The sequence below is a fragment of the Pristis pectinata genome, chromosome 6, assembly GCF_009764475.1.
Source record: "Pristis pectinata isolate sPriPec2 chromosome 6, sPriPec2.1.pri, whole genome shotgun sequence".
Classification (NCBI taxonomy): domain Eukaryota; kingdom Metazoa; phylum Chordata; class Chondrichthyes; order Rhinopristiformes; family Pristidae; genus Pristis; species Pristis pectinata.
In genome coordinates this window covers 24,791,910-24,815,095 of record NC_067410.1, presented here as the reverse complement: position 1 = coordinate 24,815,095, position 23,186 = coordinate 24,791,910, and the positions used below count along the sequence as shown (strand labels likewise).

Below are 23,186 nucleotides of genomic sequence, written 5' to 3'. Positions count from 1 at the left end.
GAGTGCTCTTCCCTATAGTTATTGCCCGGTTACGTGCAATGGGGCCTGCAATATAGATGCAATATTAGTAGGTCGGTTTAGGGAAAAAAATACTCTGGAAAAGTTCACCTTCAAACCCCAATGATAATTAGGGAAACTCCTGGAAATCAGAGTGACACAATCCTCAATGACATACCCTTCTCAAATTTGTGGATGTCCTTGTCACAGGCCTTTTATTTCAGTTTTAATGTAATTCTAACAATCAGTCATTATTGAATGCTTTAAGTTAAGAAGTAGCATTAATAGTTCACATTGTGATTTTTGGCTTTCCCTGTTAATAGGATACAAAGATAGCTTCATTGGAGAGAAATATTAGAGATCTAGAAGATGAAATTCAAATGTTAAAGACAAATGGAGCTTTGAGTACTGAAGACCGTGAAGAGGAGCTTAAGCAAATGGAAGTTTACAAGAGTCATTCAAAGTTCATGAAAAATAAGGTAATTCCTTTTTGATGAAGCAGGATTTATGCATCTAATGACATACAAATGCCCCAGTAAACTTTTTACTGTTGTTTCCTGTAGTTATCATTATGAGTTGATTTAAGTAACATAAATGTATGAAGCTCAACACCATTCAGGAAAAACAGTTGTCTCAGCCACTACCTTAAAAATTCATCCCTGCTGCCGTCCGCACACAGTGACTGTGGAGTGTACCATCGACAAAATACACTGCAGTTACTTGCCAAGGCTACTCTGAGAGCACCTCCAAAGTCCAAGACCTCTACTACAAGGAGGGAGAAAGGCAGCAGGTGCATGGGAACACTGCCTTCTCCAAGTCTTAACCCATCTTGACTTTGAAGAATACTCCATTCTGGCAAAGGTGCTTTGACCTGAAACGTTAACTCTTTTTACAGATGATGTTGAACTGGCTGAATATTTTCAATATTTTCTTTTTTTATTTCAGATTTCCAGCATCATCAGTGTTTTTTTCCCTTTTATTTCTATTCTTTCATCATTGCAGGGTCTAAATCCTTGAGTGTTCCTTGGAGAAGTTGGTATTCCCATGCTTCTGTTGCCCTTCTTCCTCGTTGTAGATGTCTTGGATTTGGGAGGTGCTCCAGAGCAACCTCTGCAAGTAACTGCAGTGTATTTTGTTGATGGTGCACTATATAGTCACTATGTGCAGATGGTAGACAGGATGAATTTTTAGAATGGTGGCCACTCCCAGTATCTACATCAAAAGAACTGTAGCTCAAGAAGGTGACTCACCACCACCATCTTGAGGGCAATTAAGGATGGGTACTGTATGCTAACTTGCCAGTGACGCACAGGTCCCAAAAAATTAATAAATATATTAAAAAATCATTTTGTTAAGGCCAAGAAATAGTCACCTGTTTTGTATGCCATTGGGAGAATGTTGCATGTCATCTATTGATGATAATTCTCAGGCCAGCCTTTTGGGACTCTAGATTATCCAGATGATCTTGCCCTGCCCCTCTTTTTCAGATGTTCCTGTAAGGATATTTGCTTTCAAGATCATACTTATTGACATTGCTGTTCACTTTAGAATCAGTTTAGGAGCTGCAAATACAATAATGTTTAATATAATATTAAATTAAAATAAAAATTGTTATGTTGCACATGTTCATTTGTAAAATTAGTTCTGTGCGAGCTGCATCTTATAAATGGGGCTTGAAATGGCAACTCATCATGCAGTTCATCTGTCAATTATGCTTAAATTTTAAAAATGATCAGTCTTCATTACATCTGGTCATAATAAATGGGATACTGAGGTTGCAATGGTTCAGTAGCAAAGGTTTTCAGTTTCTGTTTGTTTCTTTCTTCCCAGCTTTTAATACAACGAGACAAGGGTTCATCTAGTGCTGGAAATGAGATGAGAAAGCTGACAACACAGATGGGTGGAGTGTTAAGAGAGATGGTGGAGAATGGGGTGCTGTCTTGGCAGCAGAAATTTAATACCATGCATTCAGATGATGTTGCTCAAGAATCGTATGAGGATGAGAAAAGGACAATGATAGATTCTAAAGGGATTTGAGCTCTATTGCTTGGAAGAAAGTTCTTTATTATGGATACTCAGGCTGTAATTTGATAAAAGGAAAGGGAGACTTGCAGGGGCAGATCTAGTGAAACAGTTCTGGCAGCTACCCCTATAACTGCTGACACTCAAGTTTTTCTGATGGGTAGTTCAGCATTTCATCAATGGGACATGACTTGTGTCCACATTTATAGTGGGAATTGGCCATGTAAAATTCTGAAGTTTAATTTTTTCTTTACTCCAGTGGTGGCAGTGCAGAAAGTCATACTGGTAGCTTCTACTACAGATGAGGACAATTAAATGACTCCCTTCTTAGGCAGTCCCTCAGGATTGAGGATGGCTTCCTTCCATCCAATTCTGTGGGTTCTGAGGTGCTAATGAAGCAATTATGGGAACCACAGACCTTTCCAAAGATGGGTCATTTGTGAGATGATTGGTTCTTCTGCCTCGTTATGCTGGGCCTCTGTGTGCTCTTGATGCATGGCCTTGATGTTCTTGATACTGTCCCAAATGTTATGTCTCCACTTGGATTAGTCATGAAGCAGAGATTCCCAGGAGTTGATCAGGACCTTGCATTTCTTCAAGGATGCTCTGAGCACTTCAAATCTTTTTATCTGTCCACCTGGTAATCTCTTTCCATGCCAGAACTCAGAGTAGAGTATCTTTTTCAAGAATTTGGAGTTGGGCATACAATCGACATAGCCTTCCGAAAGGAGCCAAGTGAATGTAAGTAGGACCTCAATACTTGAGATTTTGATGAGGGAGAGGACACTGATGTTGGTTTGCCCTTCCAGTGAATTTGGAGGATACTGTGGAAACGGCAGTGGTGGTATTTTTCTACTACCTTGAGATGCCTGCTTTAGGTAGTTGAGATCTCAAAAGTGTATGGAATCACTGCTACCCTGAAGATCATGAGTTTTGTGCCAGGTGTGAGGGCTTGATCTTTAAATATCCTTTTCCTCAAGCAACCATATGCTGTGCTGGCACATTGAAGGTGGTGGTGAATTTTACCATCACCACTGTGTGGCAAGTTTGTTGGAGTGAGATGCAACATTACAGCAAAAAAGATTAAGTGAAATGTTGGGTCAATTATGCAGTCTTGTTTGAGACCAAATTTCACTGAGGCTAGTTCTGTTATAGACATATTAGTGAATATCATAGTTTGCACACTGTCAGGGAGCAGGCTTAAGATGAAACACTTCTGTTGGCCATCGAATTTGAGGAGGGTGTTTCACAGTGCTTTCTGCTGGATGAAGTCAAAGACTTGGAGGTCGAAGAAGGTCATTTATAGTGTCTAGTGCTGCTCCCTCCATTTATCTTGGGATTGTCACATGGTGAAGATCATGGCAATGTGGTTAGGCATGTCGCTGTGCCCAAGAACCAGGAATGCATTTCAGCATATAGCCAAGCTGTGGAACAGGCATGTGATTAGGCATGCGGCTGGAGCCGGGGACTGGGAATATGAGTAGAACTTGGGAATATGGCCCTGTTTTCTGGGGACTGGAGTGTAGCTGGGAGCATTCGCAAGAAAGGGGTGAGAAGTCAGGAAGGTGCAGTGGCCAATGGCTTCCAGGTGAACAACTAAGAGCAGGAAGAAGCCCAATGAACATCCTCTCAGGAATGACAGAATTCGGCCATGAGTGAAGACTAAGGCATGAGTGATTTTTAGCCAATAGTTACATCTGGATATTTCTTCTTGGCCTTCTGAGGAACTGATCATCGCATGAGATTCTTCAGTCAATTCACTTTAAATTTAAGAACGAAGTAACAAGAGCAAGCTATTTTGCCACTCAAAATTGGCTGAACTGTGGGCAAAATTCGTGCACATGTTACTGCACAAATCTATTAATACAGAAATTAAAACAATCTCTGATTCAGAATCAGTGATAATCCCAACATAAATTTTATTCCCAAAGAGTTGCAAACAACTGTCCTTGTAAATAAAATGTTAATATGTTAAATCACTCCTGATAACAAGGAACAGCCGAGGGCAATGTATAAAACAAAGCCTGTGGTTTTCAACAACTTTGCGGCTTTATGCTAAGGATTTATGCTCCAGGGGTATGAACATCTCCAACCAAATTATTAAACTATGGTTATGATACTTATGTCTGCCAGACTATGTGAAAAATTTTGCTGAAGTATTTCCTATCCACAAAACATCAGGATAAATACAATTTGGTCTTGATCCCAGTCAAATAAACTGTTCACTGATGCTCAATTTGGGTTCTGTCAGATCAAGTTGGCCCCAAATCGTAATACAGACTGTCCAAAATGGATCAAAGCTGAACTCCAAATCTCAGGTGAGTGTAACTGTCTTTGACATCAAGACACCATTTGCCAGTGTTTGGCTTCCAGTAAACCAAGTACAATTAAAGTCAATTAGAGTCAGTGGGGAAGCTCTCCACTGCGAATGCGAAGTCATACCTAGTGCAAAGAAAGATGATTTTGTTTATAGGAAGCCTACTTCTCAGCCTAGGACATCAGTGTGGTAGTTCTTCAAGAAAGTGTACTCAGCCAAGCTATCTTCAATCAGAGATGAAGAAGTTCAGTGATGCACTGAATGGTGCAGTTCCTCAGATAATGAAACATTCCGTGCCTGTATGTAACATGACCTGGACAACATTCAGACTTGAGCAGAGAAGTACTAGGTAGCACCAGCACTACTCAAGTTACAGGTAATGGCCAAGCAACCCTGCTATTAACATCCAAGGAGACATCATTGGTCAGAAAATGACAATGGGTTCAAAGTTTTGTCAGAACCTGGATATTCTGTGGCAAGTGACTTTACCACTTGAAACCTTTTTAGCAACTACAAAGAAGGTCAGGAGTGTAATGGTATGCTCTACACTTGCCTGAATGAATGCACATCCAACAATTGTCATGAAGCTCAATGCCACTGAAGGTCAAAGCAGTCACTTTCTTGGTATCCAATCCACCATGTGAAGAATTTGCACCACTGCTAAACAACATGGCTGCAATATGAACTGTTTACAATGTGTACTTCTGGAATAACAATAAAAATGTCAATGCTGAAACTGTGTTTGTATTAAATAGAAAACAATGTTGAGGACAGTTTTGCCCCAAAATGCTATTTAATATGTTATATTCATATGCATGTAAGATTTTATAATCATTTATATATTAAGATCTTGAATCCTTGTCGTTACTCTCTGCTGCTCATTATTTACGTCTAGCTTCCATTCTGCATTCATATTTACAGATATATAATCACAGATATCTAATTATAGGCACCAATGTAAATGTTTTTCTCTGCAGTTTGGCAATGTGAGCTTGCATAATTCTCAGGTTTTTCACCCTATCCACCATTATTTTTCTTAGTAGCTGAAATCTCTAATGACCAAAATAAAAGCTTCACAATATATGTAAATCTATTGAAGTTATTTTTTATCTTTTTAATAATGGCAATGTGTTTTTTACTTGAATAACACAACATCTTGCAAAGGTAGTTTCTTTGAATTAACTGGATTATGGTTTCCCAGGATGTAGCAATATGTTCAATCACTTAGATTGTTTTTGTGTGGTTCAGCTTCCAGAAGTATAAGGTTATGGGAAAAAAAGGAATTAGGGATAGACTTAATATTACACCCTTTTTACAATAAAATAGATGACTGTGTACACAAGGAGGAAAAAATTCTGATTGCCTATCTTTATAATTCAGTAGACCAGCATGTGACCACTTAAGTATTTTAAATAGCATTTGTGTGGTGCTGTAAAGGGACACACATTTGGAGATGAGGCCAAAAGTAATTTAAGGTCTTTCTAAATTGAAGGAGGAGCATTGTCTAAAATGATGAGAAGATTATGCTATCCCCTCACCTTGTATTAAATTTTTGGAAAATATTCAAAAGGGCAGGCAGTATCTGTGATGAGAGAAATAGAAATTCAGGGTCGATGACCTTTCATCAAAATTTGAAGTCCAAGTTTGCTTTCCCATTGTTCACTTATTGGCCTTTTGGTTTCAGTTTCTGGCAGTATCCTTTAAAATATGATTGGAATTTTCTTTTCATTCATTCAGAAGCTTATTTTTTCTTCTGACTGTTCATTTTGATAGACAAGAAAATTAAACTTGTTGATGGAGAAAATCATGATCCGTTTGAATTTGCTTTTTGTTATTTCTCTTTAGGTGTTTTCACATTTTAGTGACCATATTGTGGTATGATTTCTGCTTCACAGTTAGCACCCTGAACTTTTAGTATAAGTTCAGAGTTGTGCCCAGACGTGATACTAGAGGAACGTAGTACTAGAGAAAACTTGCAGATCCTGAAAGTAAGAAATAAAAACAGAAAATGTTGGAAATACTCAACAGGTCAAGCAGCATCTGTGGAAGGAGAAACAGCTGATATTTCAGTTGAAGATTCTTAATGTTCTTTATCATTTCCACTAATCCACTTGAACTAAACAAACCAAGTATTTTCATCCATTGGTTTTCTGATAGTGTTCTTTTTATATAGTCCTTTGGGGATTGCATTCGCAACTCCTTTCATTCTGTGAAGGCTGTCAAGTGCAGTTTACATACTTGGGAAGAATGCTTCAAAAGTGGAAGATAGGTCAATTTATATTAGATAGCAGAAATTTAACAGTAAACCTGGGCAATAAAGAGGCTTAGGCGGTATCTGCAGAGAGAGAAAAAGAGTTAATATTTCAAGTTGATGCCTCTTCATCAGAACCAGAAGTTCATTGCCCTGAAACATTAATTCTGTTTCTCTGTTCTCAGGTGCTACCCAACCTCCTGAGTACTTGCAGCATTTTGTGTTTTTTTATTTCAATCTCCAGCATCTGCAGGCTTTTTTTGTTTTGCAATAGATACAGATTTCCTTAACAAAAGGACAGTGTCAGGCCCCAAGTATAACAGAGCCAGAGAATTTGTGGTAGAAACATAAGTGCATGATTTGAAAGACTCAAAACAATTCAGTTGATAAACATCATCAGGTTGTTTTGAAATGAATTTTAATGTGTTTATACTGTTTAAAACCATAAGAATTTCCATTATTAAGTAGTAAATAGTGGGAAAGGTTAACAGAAGTATGATGAAAAATGTTGACTATAAGATTCTTAGTAAAGGCATTTCTAAGATTTTAAACAGAATAAAATTTAAGGACAGTAGACATAAAACTGAGTTGGGCAGAATTTTTTGCATTGTCCAGATGTTTAGATATTAATTAGAAAAGGATGAAGACACAAAAGATTCTGCAGATGCTAGAATCTGGAACAATGCACACAAAATGCTGGAGGACCTCAGCAGGTCAGGCAACATCCATGGAGAGATATAAACGGTCGACGTTTCAGGTCGAGACCTTTCATCAGGACTGGAAAGGAAGAGGGCAGAAGCTGGAATAAGAAGATGGGGGTGGGGGGGGGCAGTACATGCAGGCAGGGGATAGGTGAGTTCAGGTGATAGGTGAGTCCAGGTGAAAGGGGGAAGATAGGGGTGTGGGGGAGGGGGGAGAAGTAAGAAGCTGAGAGGTGATAGGTAGAGGAGGCAAAGGGCTGAAGAAGATGGAATCCTGTAGGAGAGGGCTGTGGACCAAAGCATTAACAGAAGGAGGTGGGGAATAGATGGGCAGGCCATGAGGGTGGGGAAGGGAGGGGAAAGGGAAGGGGGCCACAGGAATGAGGAAAGAGAAAGGAGAAAAAATAGCAAGGGGGGAAGAAGATGGGATGGGTTACCGGAAGTTAGAGAAATCGATGTTGAGGCACCTGCCTGCATGTACTCCTCTCCCTTCCCCGACCTTCTTATTCCAGCTTCTGCCCTCTTCCTTTCCAGTCCTGATGAAGGGTCTTGACCCGAAATGTTCACTGTTTATTTCCATCCATAGATGCTGCCTGCCTGACCTGCTGAGTTCCTCCAGCATTTTTTGTAGAATAAGATGAATATAGTCTCAACCAAGCATTATAAGCACTGATTGAATTGATAGGATTTTAGATGTAACTGAACTATAAATGCTGCATTATTATTCTGCTTCATGCATTTGTGACATGATTTACTGTTTACTTATCATCTTTGTTTTTCTCCCAGGCCCCTGAAATAAGTAGATTGCTTTATCTTCATCCTTCTGTTACAATCTTTGGTAGTGTACGATCTAGATGACCAAGACGATTGAATGGACAATGGCTTTCTGATTTTGGTCAAAGATTGCAATGGAAGTGTTTCCACTGTTGCAATTTTTACAGAACCTGCTAAATATTTTTCAGATCCATTGATTTAAAATGAGCGTATGTGCCATAGTTCAGAAAGAGCCTATGATCATTCTTCATAGTGCTTAAAACACCATTGTCAACATTATGATACTACTTAGCACTGGCAAGACCTTGTTCCCACCAACTAATTTTGAAAGAAGTTGTAACCATGTGTTCGAAGTGGCATTTTCTTCAAAAAATAATGCATTGAGTGCTTTAGTTTCATGCTACTACCTGAATGGTGGAATAGCAAGTACCACTGGAAATCTTTTCCCTGTTTTTTGAGTAAAGGTGATTACTATTTATGTGGTAATGTTGCTGTCCGTATCAATTTATATGTTATTGGTTTAATCCCACTTTTCTGCAAATTCTACAGTAATTTTTTAAAGACCAAATTAACAAATTTCAGATATATTCTTGAACTAATAAGATACCATCATAACTCAGTTTGGTTCAGAAGCCAACTTTAATTATATATTTTTTTAAATTGCAGATTGATCAGTTAAAACAGGATTTGTCCAAGAAGGAATCTGAACTTTTAGCCTTACAAACCAAGCTGGAAACACTGAATAATCAAAATTCTGATTGTAAACAACATATTGAGGTCCTCAAAGAATCACTCACTGCCAAAGAACAGAGGGCTGCCATACTTCAAACTGAGGTAAGCTTAAAGTTTGATTGTAGAATTTGGTACAGCTTAGCTTATTGGTTTGTTAAAACTGTAAATCAGTAATCTGTTTTAACAGTTGATCTTCATGACAATGCACAGGGGAAAAAAAGAGGCAAAACCTGTTGCAAGAAGTTCTTGGATAAATGTGGATGAAGAAGTTTTTAATGAAAATTGCGCATAGAAGCATTTTATTTTTATTACAATGTATACATGTTTAGGTCTGTTGTTCTTGGCGTAATGTTTTTAGTTTTGCCCAGATAGTGTCTTATAGTGGGAAAAGAGCAAAGAGGTGATGGAGCGTCAGTCTAATAAAGAAGGAAACAGAACCAGAAGTCAGGAAGCTTGTAAGGCTAAATTGGGTGACATTAACTTGAGGGTAGCATAATGATGCAGCTAATAGAGGTGATGCCTCACGGGTCCTGTGACCTGGATAATCCTGACCTCTGGTGTTTGTGGATTTTGCATGTTTTCCTGTGTCTACATGGGATTGCTCAGAATGTTCCAGTTTCCTCTCGCAATTCAAAAAATGTGAGGTTGTTCGGTTAATTAGCCACTGTAAATTGCTTCCAGTGTGTAAGTGAGGATGGAATCTAGGGGTAGATGATGGGAATATGGAGAGAATAAAATATGTTTGGGTTGGTTTAGTGTAAAAAAGATGGATGTTTGATGATTGGCCCAAACTCAGTAGGCTGAAGGGCTTGTTGCTGTATCTCTCTCTGACTCTAAATATTCCTAGATCCTTCTAATAAAATGTATTTAGAATTTGTCCAATTAACTTAAATGGGTAAATTCCATGGGTTACTTTATTATCTTCTTGCTAAGTTGTGATTTTTACTTAAGTGTCCCAACTAATTGTTAGAAAGATATTCCAACCTGCAAAAAGAGATGATGTATTTCTCTTGCACGAGCTTGTTAATTGTAAAGTTATTTGTCGTGCTGCACAGCAATATAGAGGGGGACCAGTCTACTCTGCTGCATATAATCTGTTTTAATTTATCAAGACACTAAAATATAAAAAAGACCAATTAGACTAGGATGTTTGTAGTAGTCACCAATCATGCAGAAAAAGAAAATGCTGAGATTGACTATTTTTTCATTCTGTCCATAAATACCTACTAAAAACTACAAGGAGACTTGGAACAAAGGAGAACCATCTTTGTGATCAATTTGTATATATTTTTATCATGTAAAGATAGCGTCATAGAGAGATATGGCATCGAAACAGGTTCTTCAGCCCATCAAGTCAATGCTGACCATCATGTCAGTGTGGATGTGGATGTTTTTTGCCTTATTGCTAAGTGAATTCAATGTGTAAATAACAAAATTGAGAATCTGTAAGATTCTGTAAAGGACAAAGTTGACAATATCTTAGAAAACTACTTACATAGTATGAAAACTGAGACTGTTGAGGTTCGTAGCACTTAATTTTTTTCCCCATTATGGTAGTTCTACACTGTCTCTTTCCCTGCCATTTACCATTTGTTGCCCTTTTTTAGAGGGCCTTATAATATTTATTGGAGCACTAAAACTGTATTCAAATTAATTAGATATATCTGAATAACTCAACCTAGATTCTTATTCCCATAAGAAGGCACCCAGATATTGCATGTTATTAATGTGCTTGCTGAGAATTTGCAGTGTGATTTCAGAATACATATTATGTTTAATAATGCAAAATGAAAACATTCCACTCATTCCTTTTTGAAGGTATTGATTTGAGTTTGAACATTAAGCATTTAAACATGATTGAGTCATTTCTGGTGCTGAATTTAGTATTTTTTTTCTGTTTTGCCAGTCTGTCATTTTCTCTCTTGAGTTCTTGCTGAGAAAAGTTCCAAGTGCTATTTGGGAGTTTAACAGATCAAAAGCAAGTAGTTGTCATTATAAAAGTTATAAATAAAGCTCATTTAAACACTTCAAAAGCATGATAGTCAAAACAAATTAGTGGACCTGTAAATGTTCAAGATAACATTTTGGTACCATTTTGGCTTTCTCTTTACAAAGTTGGCGGGACGATTAAGAACAACATTGAATAGATTAATACAGGTCCATACAATATCCATCTGAAAGATTAACAAATAAGTTTGAGAGGAAATAAGAGGTTATTTCTTATTTCAGTGTTTATAAATAACAACAATATGAAAAGACTGCAGCATGTTCAATATTTAATGAATATTACAGCACAGGAGGGCATTCAACCTATCTTTTTGTGCTAACTCTTTGAAAAAAGGAGAGGAATTAAACAGGTAAAAGTTGACCAGTTAGATCACTTCAGTGGGAAAAGCTGCTAATGGCAATAGAAAGGAATATGTAATGGGTTGGGGGAAGCACCGTGGTATGTTGGATTAAATACACTCACATTTCCCTTCTGAGAGCCAGAATTGTGATTCATGCTAATGTCTAAAGCACAAAACTGCCCTTAATCTGACTTTATTAGAGAAGTAGCGCGAAAGCTGGTGTGCAATATTGAAAAATATCATGCTGGGTTTATTTAAGGTTGGTGTTGAGGAGTGCCTTGGCAAAGTATATGGATGTTGATCTGCATCTGTTTGTGTCATAAGTGATCTAGGCATCTTTGAAATTAAGTGTTCATAACACTTGATATTCCTCCCTGATGGAAAAATAGTGGTAATGTGGTACTGTAATCAGAGATTTGTCAAAGCTTTGTTATACTTGAATAACAAAATAGAACACTTCTAATTACTAAAGAATGTCAATGAAATGTATGTAAATTCATTTTAAATTTATGAAGCTGAGACAAGTTTTCAATGCTGTTGAAGGTAAAGATATCATAGATAACATAATGATTTCAGGATAGAAAGAAAAAAAATGTGAATGTTAAGCATATCCTAGATTAGCAACTTGTAGTTGGATGTTTATCTCTGAGAAATTAAGAATATTTTTGAAGAAGTACAGAAGGTTGAGGGGTGTAACTAAATGAAGACATCAGTGATTCATTTTTGGAAAAGGTGGTTGGAAAAAACTGGCTAGTCAATGAAGTCTGAATGGTTTGTACTGAGTGAGGGCAATGGAGAAAGTTATTTGGAATAATTGGTGAAAGAGAAAACTTAAAATCAGTGCGGGAGTTGTAAAGGAGAGGAATAAGTATTTTTATTTTACTCAGACTTATTCAAATATGAAAAGTTTGTGGAAGCTAATTAAGTATTCTTTGAAGAAATTTAGATAAATGAAGGAAAACTATTGAGCGTGTGGCTGTAGAGCAGGAATGTAAGACTACAGTCGACAGCAGTGACATCAGTGTGAAGGACTACATCTGTGCTTATATTTCTCTAGTTTGATGGATAGAGAACCCTGTCCTAAACATTTACTTCCTTCCAGTGCTAACCTGTGTGCTTTTGCCCCTAAGTTGTATTGCCTCATGTCATTACCGTCGTAACGTATGATTTACCCAGTTTCTGAAAGAATAATGTTTCTAGGTGGATATTTAACTGTTTGTATGGACTGTTAAAAGTTTTTCCATTCTGTCTTCTTAATACTTTAAAACATTTTGGATTTTCACAAAGCTTAAGGATTTCTTATCGAGAGTTTTCATTTCTTCACACAATGATCAGTGCAACTTTTTCATGATCCCTAAATGATGAATATTTCTGATATGATGGAGTTTTGCTTTTTAATCTAAATTTGTAATTCAGTGAAAAACAATGAAGTAGGTTTATTCACTTTCATTTTCAGGCTTTTTTTTTAAACATATTGCGTGCGTTTCCTCCCTAGACCCTAAATGAATTATTTTTATGCAGTGAAATAATAGGGTCACACAACAGATGAAACCTAAATCCAAACTTTTCAAATTTAAGAACAGAAGAAATTCTTAGAAATGGGTAAATATGCAAGTTTCCAATTAAAATGATTTTTTTCCTCCTTTTATTTTGTGAGAACTGTATTAACAATTTCTTTGAACCCCGTTGAATGGCAAAGGTTACTTATGGTCTCTTTGTGGTATAAATGGAGAAAGCAAGTTAATGTCCACTGATCATTGCAGGAAGCAATTTTGGGGGAAAAAATTAGGTGTAATTGTCTCTCCATGTGCAAAGTATTTTAGCAGAAAAGCCAAACATGTCACATTCAAAGCTGTTGGCTGGGTGTTTTCTGGAAATGGGAGACTTGGAAAGCATAATGGGTTAGTAGATAATTTGGTCTAATCCACAGATAGTGCCACTATTTCAGCATAGGTTATGTAAGGAGATGTATTTGTGGGGGTAAGGTGGTCTAAATCTAACTTCATTAATAGATTTTTGCATAATGAACCTACAGAATGATATGTTTGACATATGTTGATATAGATGCACAACAATACTGTAGTTGCGAATCTAGAACTATTTTTTAGTATTTTGTAAATTTTGAGCCTATCAAGATACTAAAATACCCAACAGCCTTTGGGTATTTTGCCTTGCACAAGAATTTATGAGCAAATTCATGCAAGATAGTGAAATGTTTGAAACCTCTGCAGGTCTGTTGAATTCAGTGAAAATTCGTAGCCACACATGAAAAAATAAAATCATTTTTCATGTTAGTTTCTTTCTACCTTTACATAACTTCTGCTCTTGTTCTTTGAACGATTGTGTGTTGGGGAAGAGATTATGATCTGAGTGGAAACTTATGACCCCCTAACTTGAAATTGCTTTGTCACATTTTAATAATCCTTGCATCTTCCCAACATGAACTTTGAAATTCCACTTACGTATCAGGAAAAGTAATTTTACAAAAGTTGTTAGGGATTTCTTCTCATAACCAGGGCCAGGAGAAGTTTGCAGATGTATAATTTGTGTGAAATATGACTGATTTCCACATTCAGCTTAAAAAAACTATGTTTGAAAGATCTGAGAAATTGAAAGCAGCAAATTATATACTTAAAGGATTCTTCCTTTCAATAATGAATTCTTTGCATTATGACATTCATACCTTGGTGGTAACACTTGTCTCAATTGATAACATTATCTGCAATATTATTAATTTTAATTTGACCACACAAATCAAGACCACCAATAATTGAAAGCCTATTGAGATGAATATACAAAGATGCTGGATGACTTTTGCAAGTTCAACCAGACTGTCCTACTGGGTAAGGTTATTAGGCCAGGTTTTTCAATCAAATTAATACAGACCTAACTTTAGCAAAAAGCGGATGCAGGTTAGAAGTTAACATCCAAAATTTGCAGGATTCTGCTGTTGATTTCACAGAAGTGATATTTCATTGATATTGAATATTGTGAAGTTGCTGTATTTGAATGGAACATTACAAATTAAACTTAATACAAAAGGTGAAATGTTATCATTTCTAGCATGTGCCTTTTTAGTTATATGATTGTTAATTGATACCAATTAACACTGTCTCTTAGAATTAATTCTTAAAAAATTGCAGAGTTACGCTCCTTCAGATACTGATTTTTGTAGAGTAGCTAAATTTAACTTGTAAATTTTTCTTCTTCACTAAATCTAAACTTTTTCCTTTATTTTTCTTTCTGTACTTGCTTTGGTAATGAATTTGCCCCAGGAATGTGTACTTCCTTTCTGTCCGTAATCAATTATTTATTGGCACATAATTTTAAGCAGCTGAAAAAAAGAGCTGAAACATACTTAGATGCTGTTGGTTAGACTCATTTTATAAGTACAAATAGAATGCTTGATAGAACACCCGGCATTGATCTAAGCACCAGATTTAGCAAAGCCGAAGAAACATCTAGTTCAATTAACCTGACAGAGTTCTTGTTAATGTCTGGGAACCTGTTCCAAAATTTAAAGAGCAGTCCCACAGCTGAGCCAAACAGCACTTTGACATAAGCTTATTTACAAAATCATAACTGCACTGCCGTCCACTGTCCTGTATCACCACAGGGCCAAATCCACCAAAAGTGGAGGCACAATGATAAACGGTCAGAAGTAGGTATACCACAGGAGGTTGCTAAATTGACTGCGGATCCCAAGAAATTTCATGGCATGGAAAACATAGGCGAGGAAACCTCCTGCTGTCTATGTCAAAGTGCTCCTTGGCTCAGTAAAGCAGTACCCTTCTGTGATGAAATCATATAAAAGAAGCGCCAGGGATTGCAAGTGCACAGAGTGTAATCTGTGTGGGAACTTATAATAACCAACACCAAGTGTGGCCTAGTAGCCCCTCTACTGCTCCAGCTGGCAGAGTCCTTGCTGTAACTGCCAGACTTGGCATATGGCAGATGGTGAGTGTATGTAATTGACCATATTCTCTCAGTTGCAACTGTCTCTGACGTTATTGATAGGACAAATTTCTGCCTTTGTACTGTGGAAATCCTCCACTGTGCTCTGCTAACTGAGAGATTCAGAACAGATCTCACCACTTAAAACTGGCTATTCATAGTCATCAGCATAGAGCATGGAAACAGACCCTTTGGCCCAATTGGTCCATGCTGACCAAGCTAAGCACTCATCGAAGCTAATCCCATTTGCCCACATTTGGCCCATATCCCTCTAAACCTTTCCTATCTATGTACATGTCCAAGTATCTTTTAAATAATATTATTGTTTCTGCCTCAAGCACTTCCTCTGGCATTCCATGTGCAGCAGTGAGATCGTAATGCTACAGTACCTGTAACCTCCATGGCTTGGCATATCCCTTAACTATTACACAGTCAAGGTGACCAATTTAGTGAATATGCATGTTGTAGACAGAGTGATACAACACCAATAAATCAGATCAGAACTCTGCAAATCCTTTGTGAATTGTGGTGGACTCTTAAACTGAAGTCATCATCATATCTATCACCATCCTCAGTGGTGGCAGAACCCTAAAAATGAGTACAAGAAACAAAGCTGAAACTTTGCATCCATCCTCGGCCAGCAGTGTCATGTTGGTGATCCATCTTAGCATCCTCATGAGTCATTGGTCCGCGTGATACCAGGAAACAGCTGAACACACTGAATGCAACAAATGCTACAGATCAAACGATATGCTTTCTGTGCTGCCAAAGTTTGTGCTCTAGCATTAGCAGCACCACAAGCAGAAAAGTGATTGACCATGTGGAAAACTACTTTAGTGTGTCCAGTCTGCAAAAGAGCAGGAATAATCCAATCCAACCAATCACTACTTGTCAGTCATCAGCAGAGTTGTGGAAGGTGCCATCGACTGCTCTAATGTGAGAACGGAGTTGATTTCCAGTGATGAGGTGAAGGTGACTATTGTTGTTATTGGGGCAACATTTGATTAAGTATGGCATCATGGGGTCCTAGTAAAATTAAAATTTGTGGGAGTTAAGGGGAAACTCTCCAGTGGCTGGAGATGTCACCAGCACAAAATTGAATGGTTGTGTTCATTGGAGGCCAATCATCTCAGCACAAGGATATCATGTTGGAAGTTGTTCAGGACAGTGCCCTGGTCCAGCCAGTTTCAATACTTGCATTAAAGGACTCAAGGTGGGGAGACTTTTGTTTCTGATTGCAGAGTGCTAAGTTCCATTCTCAATGTACCTGATAATGAAACACTGTGCCGGCTTGCAGTAAAGTCTGTACAATGCTGAATGTTGGGGTAATGAGTGGCAAGTGACATTCAAACTAAACTAAGGTTGAACAATGACTACCTCAAATAAAAAAGAACACCCACCTCCTCTTGTTATTTTACTTGCACAGAATTCTGGGGACTGGGGGAAGTCTGTGGCCACACGGGCATATACACATCAGTACATAGGCACACATATGGTCTTAGTAATCTAAAAGGTCATCAGGATAATCATGAGTATGATGGAACAATGATAACTCAAATTCTATGCAGAGAAATGTAAGATAATATATTTGTGGAGGTCAAAATGGCAAATGAGTACTCAACAAATGGATGGATCCTGACAATGTAGAGGAACAGAGAGACTTTGGAGTGTGCCCTCAGACCTCTGAAGGATAGGTAGAGCTGAAAAGATACTTGCATCACGTTTATAAAATGAAAGTTTGAAAGCTGGAAAGTGACATTAGGCTAAGTTGCTCCTTTCCAACTGGGATGGGCATTGATCTGAATCATTTCCTTCTGTGTTGTGAATTTCTCTGCTTTTATATTACCAGACATGCAGCCTAGGAGTGACATTTAACTAACTTATGTCAAGTGGAGACATGAGAGACTGCAGATGCCGGAATCTGCAGCAAAAAACAAACTCAATCTCAGTTTTTGTCTGTGATGGGGTGGTGGATGCAGGGTAAGAATAGAAGTGCAGAAAATGGAGGCATTGTGGGTGAGGGCTCCATCAACCACAGTAGAAGGGAAGCCAGGTTTCTTGAAAAAGGAGGGCATCTTGGATGTCCTGGAGTGGAAGGCCTCATCTCGAGAGCAGATGCGACACAGACAGAGAAGCTGAAAGAAAGGGATGGCATCCTCAGAAGAGAAAGGGTAGGAGAAAGGGATGGCGTCTTTACAAGAGACGGTTGGAGGAGGTGTAGTCTAAGTAGCTGTGGGAGTCTGTGGGTTTATCGTAAATGTCAATGGATAGTTTGTCTCCTGTGTTGGAGACAGAGAGATTCAGAAAGTAGAGACAGGTGTTGGAAATAGTCCAAGTGAATTTGAGGGTGGGTGGAAGTTAGTAGTAAAAATGATTAAAAAAAAATTGACAAGTTCTGCACAGGTGTAGGAGGCAGCACCATTGCAATTGTTGATGTAGTGGAGAAAGAATTCGGGAGTGGTGCCAGAGTAGGTTTGGGACAAGGACTGCTCCACATAGCCAACAAAAGTCAGGCATAGCAAGTGCTCATGACTATACCTTTAATGAGAGGAATCAAACGTGAGAGGAATCAAAAGAGAGGTTGTTCGGGATAAGGACAGGTTTTGCCAAGTGGACGACAGTGTTAGTAGAGGGGAACTGGTTCCATCTATGTTCCCTTCTAAGGCTCAAAAAGGCTTTCCTGAAGGGGAATGGCGTGTATAGGGTCTGGACATCCATGCAAAGATGGGGCGGTGGGGTGGAGGGAGTTGGAAGTTGTTAAAATGGTGGAGAGCATGCGAGGTGTCCCAGATGTAGTTGGGAAGGGACTGGACAAGGAGTGACAAGATAGAGGTGAGGTATGTTAAAAATCCATTTAATATTGTGTGCCTTGATTTTGAAAGGCATTTGATAAGTCAACATCACAAGTTTATTAAATAATGTCAAGTTATGCAGATTGGAAAAGGAAATGGTTATATTCTCATTTACTTAAAGGAGTTATTGGTTATAATGGTTATATGTGAATTAATCACAAGTGGACTGCACTGTCATTGGCATTGGTCTGGATACAGCCTTTGGGGGACACATCTTCAAATTTGAAGCTGACACTAGGTGAGGTATAAGTAGGGAAATAAATTGCAAGTAAAGTTGGTTGCATGAGGTCTTTTAATATTGATAAATGTAATAGAAGGCACTTTCAAAAGTATACACTTTATAGGACCATGCACTTAAGGCAGCCAAATGCAAGAATATTTAGGGCAGGGTTAGCCAGCTTTTGTGTTTGATACTTCACCATCTGATCAGAGCTGAAATTGCTGCTTGCACTTGCTGGTGTATGTTGCAACCAATGTGCTTAGGTTGCATTGATGTCAAACTATGTACAATGTTGGTTTGACATCACTTGCACAAAATTGAACTGGAGGGTTAGGGCTGTTTCAGTGCCTTCCTTGGGCATTTGCCTCGTAATCCAAGGGGTCCACTGTACTTGACTTAGGTTCTTTCTAAAAACAAAAAAAAATTGCCTTAGAGTCCCCTATCCAGCCCTCAAGTTTTAGTCCCTACACTGTCTTAAGAATCTTTAGTTCTGAAACTGTAGGCATGAAGGAGATTTGATTTAAGGCTTCTAAAATATTAAAAATATGAAAGTATGTTCATGTGCATCAACTATTTGAGCCAGATAATTTAAGTATAATTCATGGATGTAAGCATGAAATTAGGTTTTGCAAGAGTTCTTTTCACTTAAAAAGTAGATTGAAGGGTCCCTGCAATACTAGCCAGAAATGGGAATGGAAGGTGAAAAGGGGGACAGTATAAGAATGTTGATAATAAAGAAAAAATTGTGATAACTTTTTTCCAGAATAACCCCAAAAAAGTGATCAACTTAGAAAGAGAGGATTGAATTTCTGAATCACAATTCAATGTCAAACTAACTGCTGTTTCTAAGAACAACTGTTTTTTAAACAATGGTTTGTTATAACATTAGTTTAGGTATGGTGTAAAAGGTTAGTTTAGACACAGGATAAAATGTAACTTTGAGGCATTATTGATGAATCTTTAATTCTCACTGTGTAATCTTGGATGAGTAAAATTGGAAAAAAAATTACCTGTGAATATTTTCACACTCTGTTTAGAATGCTAAATTATTCTTTCAGTATTTTGCTAAGCTACAACAGCACAACAAATAAAATAATTTTATCTCAACAAATTCATGCTGTAAACAATCCACCTGCCAAATGGTGACTGAGGGTAATGTAGGGTTATTTTCTCACCAAATTATTGAATGCTTTTCTGTCAGCAAGTTGATGATTTTCAAAGGAAATCCCTGGTTTTCAGCTAGGCTGGAGGGTTTAAGAGAGTCAATAAATTTAGCAAATACCTGTGCGATGATGCAATGGAGTACATTGTGGAACTGAGCAGGACAGGTCAATTGTTGAAGTCTTGGGTCCATTGGAAAGCAAGTGTAGAAAATATTATTTTTATAAACTGTCCTCTGGTGAAATAGGAGCATCAAATTAATATCCAGGAGAAAAATATCAATGAAGTTATGAAGATCTCAGTCAGAGATAATCATAATAAAAGTACATTAACCCTAGGGACTTGTTCTTTATTTTGTTAATAATTAAATGATAAATTAATGTATTTACCTTAACTTTTTGCACTTCGTTTTAAGGTGACTAATTTGTTTGTGAAATGGCCCATTTACCAAGACAAGATACAGATGATTTCAGCATTATTTAAATATATGAGAACTTTCTCTTGTTGAATAAATCTGTGTTTTGTTAAACCACGATGTGCAGTGAGCTTAATACATATTGTTGATAAACCAAATGTATTTTCTTTTGGTATGGGTCAAATAGCAAGTCATCTTTAATAAGAAACCAGCCTCCTTTTGCTTTAAATTCTTAAGGCAGAATTTGGTTGAAAGTGGTGTTGGTGGTTTATGATTGTACCAATGACCTGTGACCCTCAGTGAGAAAATGTGTATTACTTTAGATCCATGCATTTTACTGGGTGCTTGAAGTATAGCAAATTGTTTCATCAGATTTCAGAGGGTTAAATGAACTATGTAAACTTTTCTTGTACCAATATATGTAGTCTCTGTTTAGATTCTTTCTTTATTAACGATGTGAAAACATTGGGGTCAGATAAAAATGAGCTTAGGTCAGATTACCAGAACTGACTAACGTTTTAAAATTGTAGTGACTCTACAAAGATGTTGTTTGAATAGGATGAAAGGAGATACAATGAATGTTTCAATGTTTTGCAGCTGTTGGGTATGGGTTACCGTATAAAACTATACTGCTCCATAAATTGCTTTTTTTTTTCAAATGCATTTCTTGGTCTGTTTGTAGTTCTCATCCTCCCCTTTGTAAATGAAAAAGCTTCATCATTATTTGAAAATGTTATCCTATTTTATTGCTGCTTTTCCAGACTAAATAGTTAGTAAATCTCAATGACTGATTTTATCAGTATTGAATTCTTTCCTTGTACATGTTGTGGAAATCTTAAATGCTCAGTCTTTTAGAAATAAATAAGCACAATTGCATGGAAATGCAATCAAAGTTGACATTTAATTCTTTGGTTAAATTTTCCATTCTCTTCATTAACTCTATTAATATTAGGTTAACCATTTAAAGATAATTTTGTCAGCAAACTACTCAGTATGTGAAAGGGATATGCCCCTTCAGATCTGATTGTGTTGTGTAAAGATCCAGTAGTAGGTAATGTGTTACACCTTTTCATTAACTCTATTTTCCCTTGTTTGAAAACATTAATCACTTCCCACTGCAAGTACCAATGCTGCAGAACATTACACAAACCAACTAAATACTTAGTGCATGAACACCTTGTATCTTGTGAAAAAGCAATGAAGGACTGAAACGATTTGGAAATTTAAACGTCTTTTGTAAGGTCTGAAGCAATTTTATCTGGTACTGATATGTAACCTGCTTCTGTGTAACATCCAGGTGTATTTATGCAGTTAGGTTACAGTGCTGCAACTTTATGGGTGCAAGTATATAAACTTGCAGTTGAGTGAATATTATATGAAGGTTTGATGTGCACTGAGCTTTATTAAGTAACATTTTGATGGCTGTAAATTCCACACATTTGATGGAATTGGAAAGTTAGGAAAAAGGTATTTTGACATATCCGATTGTATCTTTGTGCGACCACCGTGACTTTTTGGCTGCATGCTACATAAAGAGATCTAAAAATTGCAAGTAACCTAGTTAATAGGGCTGTTTAGTGGAGTGCCAATAAATCAGGGTGTCAAAAATGTAAACGAACTGACAAAATGATTACCATCTGTGAAAGAAGTATTTATAAAACATTAATGTACGTGAGTATGCTGTGGTTTCAACGGGAAATGGGGTAACATTAGATGTGCTTTAGTACCGGTTACAATTATGAGCCTTAAGATGATCCTGTGCTGCGGCTGAATGCTTATTAACCCCTAACCTCCAACCTCACCCCCACCCACAGTTACCAATACACAGAATTAGAGAATAAGTGTTTCAGCAACATTTGTTTTTATCCTCTGATCATTTCATTGTTTTTTTTAATCAAATTATACTGCATCCTAAATTTTATTTGTGCTTCAGAAAAGCAGTGTTTTATTTTAAAGTCTTTGGTAAAGCAAAAGTATTTGTTCATCAGTATAATACCTCAGTTTTCTCCTTTGACTGATTTTACTGGTTTGCTGGATTTGGGGGAAAACAAATAACCACCTTAATTTTTCTGCTTTAGCAATTCTATTTCAGCCTTTGTTATTATTTCCTTTGCAGATGATGGTTTTCTTCCTCTTTGCTCACTAATGAACAATAGGTCTGAATTTTCAGTGTGATAGGCCTCTCTCCTTCCTCCTCTCCTTTACCTAGAGTTACAATGCTTGGAAAGGGTATGGCTTTTAGCAAGCAGAATGATTTGAGACTAATTTTTTTGTACTTTCTACTTGGGCTGGGTCACCTTAACTATGAATCAGGCTTGAAGTTTAAGTGGGTGTTTCAATAAGGAGTCTGCTATTTCACCTCTACATGCACCCAGGCCAATTCTTCTCTTGGGCATTCCAGTAACATGAAAAATTAGTTCTTTTAGAAAGCTTTTGTGGTGACGGTTGATTGCTGCTTAGGATATACTGACATCAAGTAAAATGATTGTAAATTTTAGCACTAGTTGTGATCAGAAAGGGATTCAATTTTGTTGGAGAATAAGTAGTGGAACACAAATTTAAATTTACTGGATTACAAGTAAATATCAGCTGCAGGATTTACAATTCCTGCAATAAATATTTGAGCCAAGACTGGAAAGATTGAACTCTCTGGTTGATAAAGGTGATCTTTTTGCAATCCCTGCACTACTGCAAATAAAAAATGGATACGGTGAAATATTTTGAATCCAAATCTTTATTTTCTTCTCACCAAATTCTATTTTCAGTTGAAAAGACTGACAGCTGCTTTGACTTGATTCCTTGGGCACCCGTTGCTCTCCTGTGGTGCTCAACTGGATTTGCTTAGTATTTGAGTCTTGTCAGTATTGCTGGGGTATTCAATGCGAGAGGCCATGTAAACAAACCCTGAAACCTTCACCTGACATTCATGCACATACAGTTTTAATAGGGGCCATTAGATGGTGATTAGGACAAAGAGGCCAATTTGGTGCTCCTGTCACCACCTGGCTGAGATTAGTAAACTCAGCAGATTAGGAATCAAACCCAGAACTTCCTTGTTTTTATGGCTCAACTGTATAATGCACAAATTAGTTGAAGCACAGGGGGAGGGAATCACTTAATATCATCTTTTGTTGAACGGACACACTTTAAAGTCTACAAAACTGGAGTTTATTTTTTAATTTATTTTAGTAATTAATTTTCTTAGAAAGGGATATGCAAATAAAATGGAGAATTCAGTTTCTGTTTCAAAACTCTTTCTTTGCATTTTTGAGGTATGATTGAGAATTATTTACAAGTCAAAGAGGAATTCTTCAACATAGAAACTCGATCTGTTTGAATCGTCTCTGTTATACCTGGACTCTGCAAATTTTAGGATATTTTCATTCTGCCAGATTCTTCACATATATAGATGTAATCCAAGTACATGTTATACTTCAGATTT

General features: G+C 37.3%; 1 protein-coding gene across 12 annotated transcripts in view; it reads left to right on the top strand.

Moving 5' to 3' along the window:
- The window catches only part of LOC127571453 (ERC protein 2), a 629,628-nt gene that overhangs the window by 142,285 nt on the left and 464,157 nt on the right, over positions 1-23,186 (top strand). For all 12 annotated transcript variants that reach the window (XM_052017829.1, XM_052017828.1, XM_052017827.1 and 9 more), the window contains 2 exons: positions 321-476; positions 8,729-8,896. In XM_052017829.1, the coding sequence (XP_051873789.1) occupies positions 321-476; positions 8,729-8,896 (324 nt within the window). The remainder of the gene's footprint in view (positions 1-320; positions 477-8,728; positions 8,897-23,186) is intronic.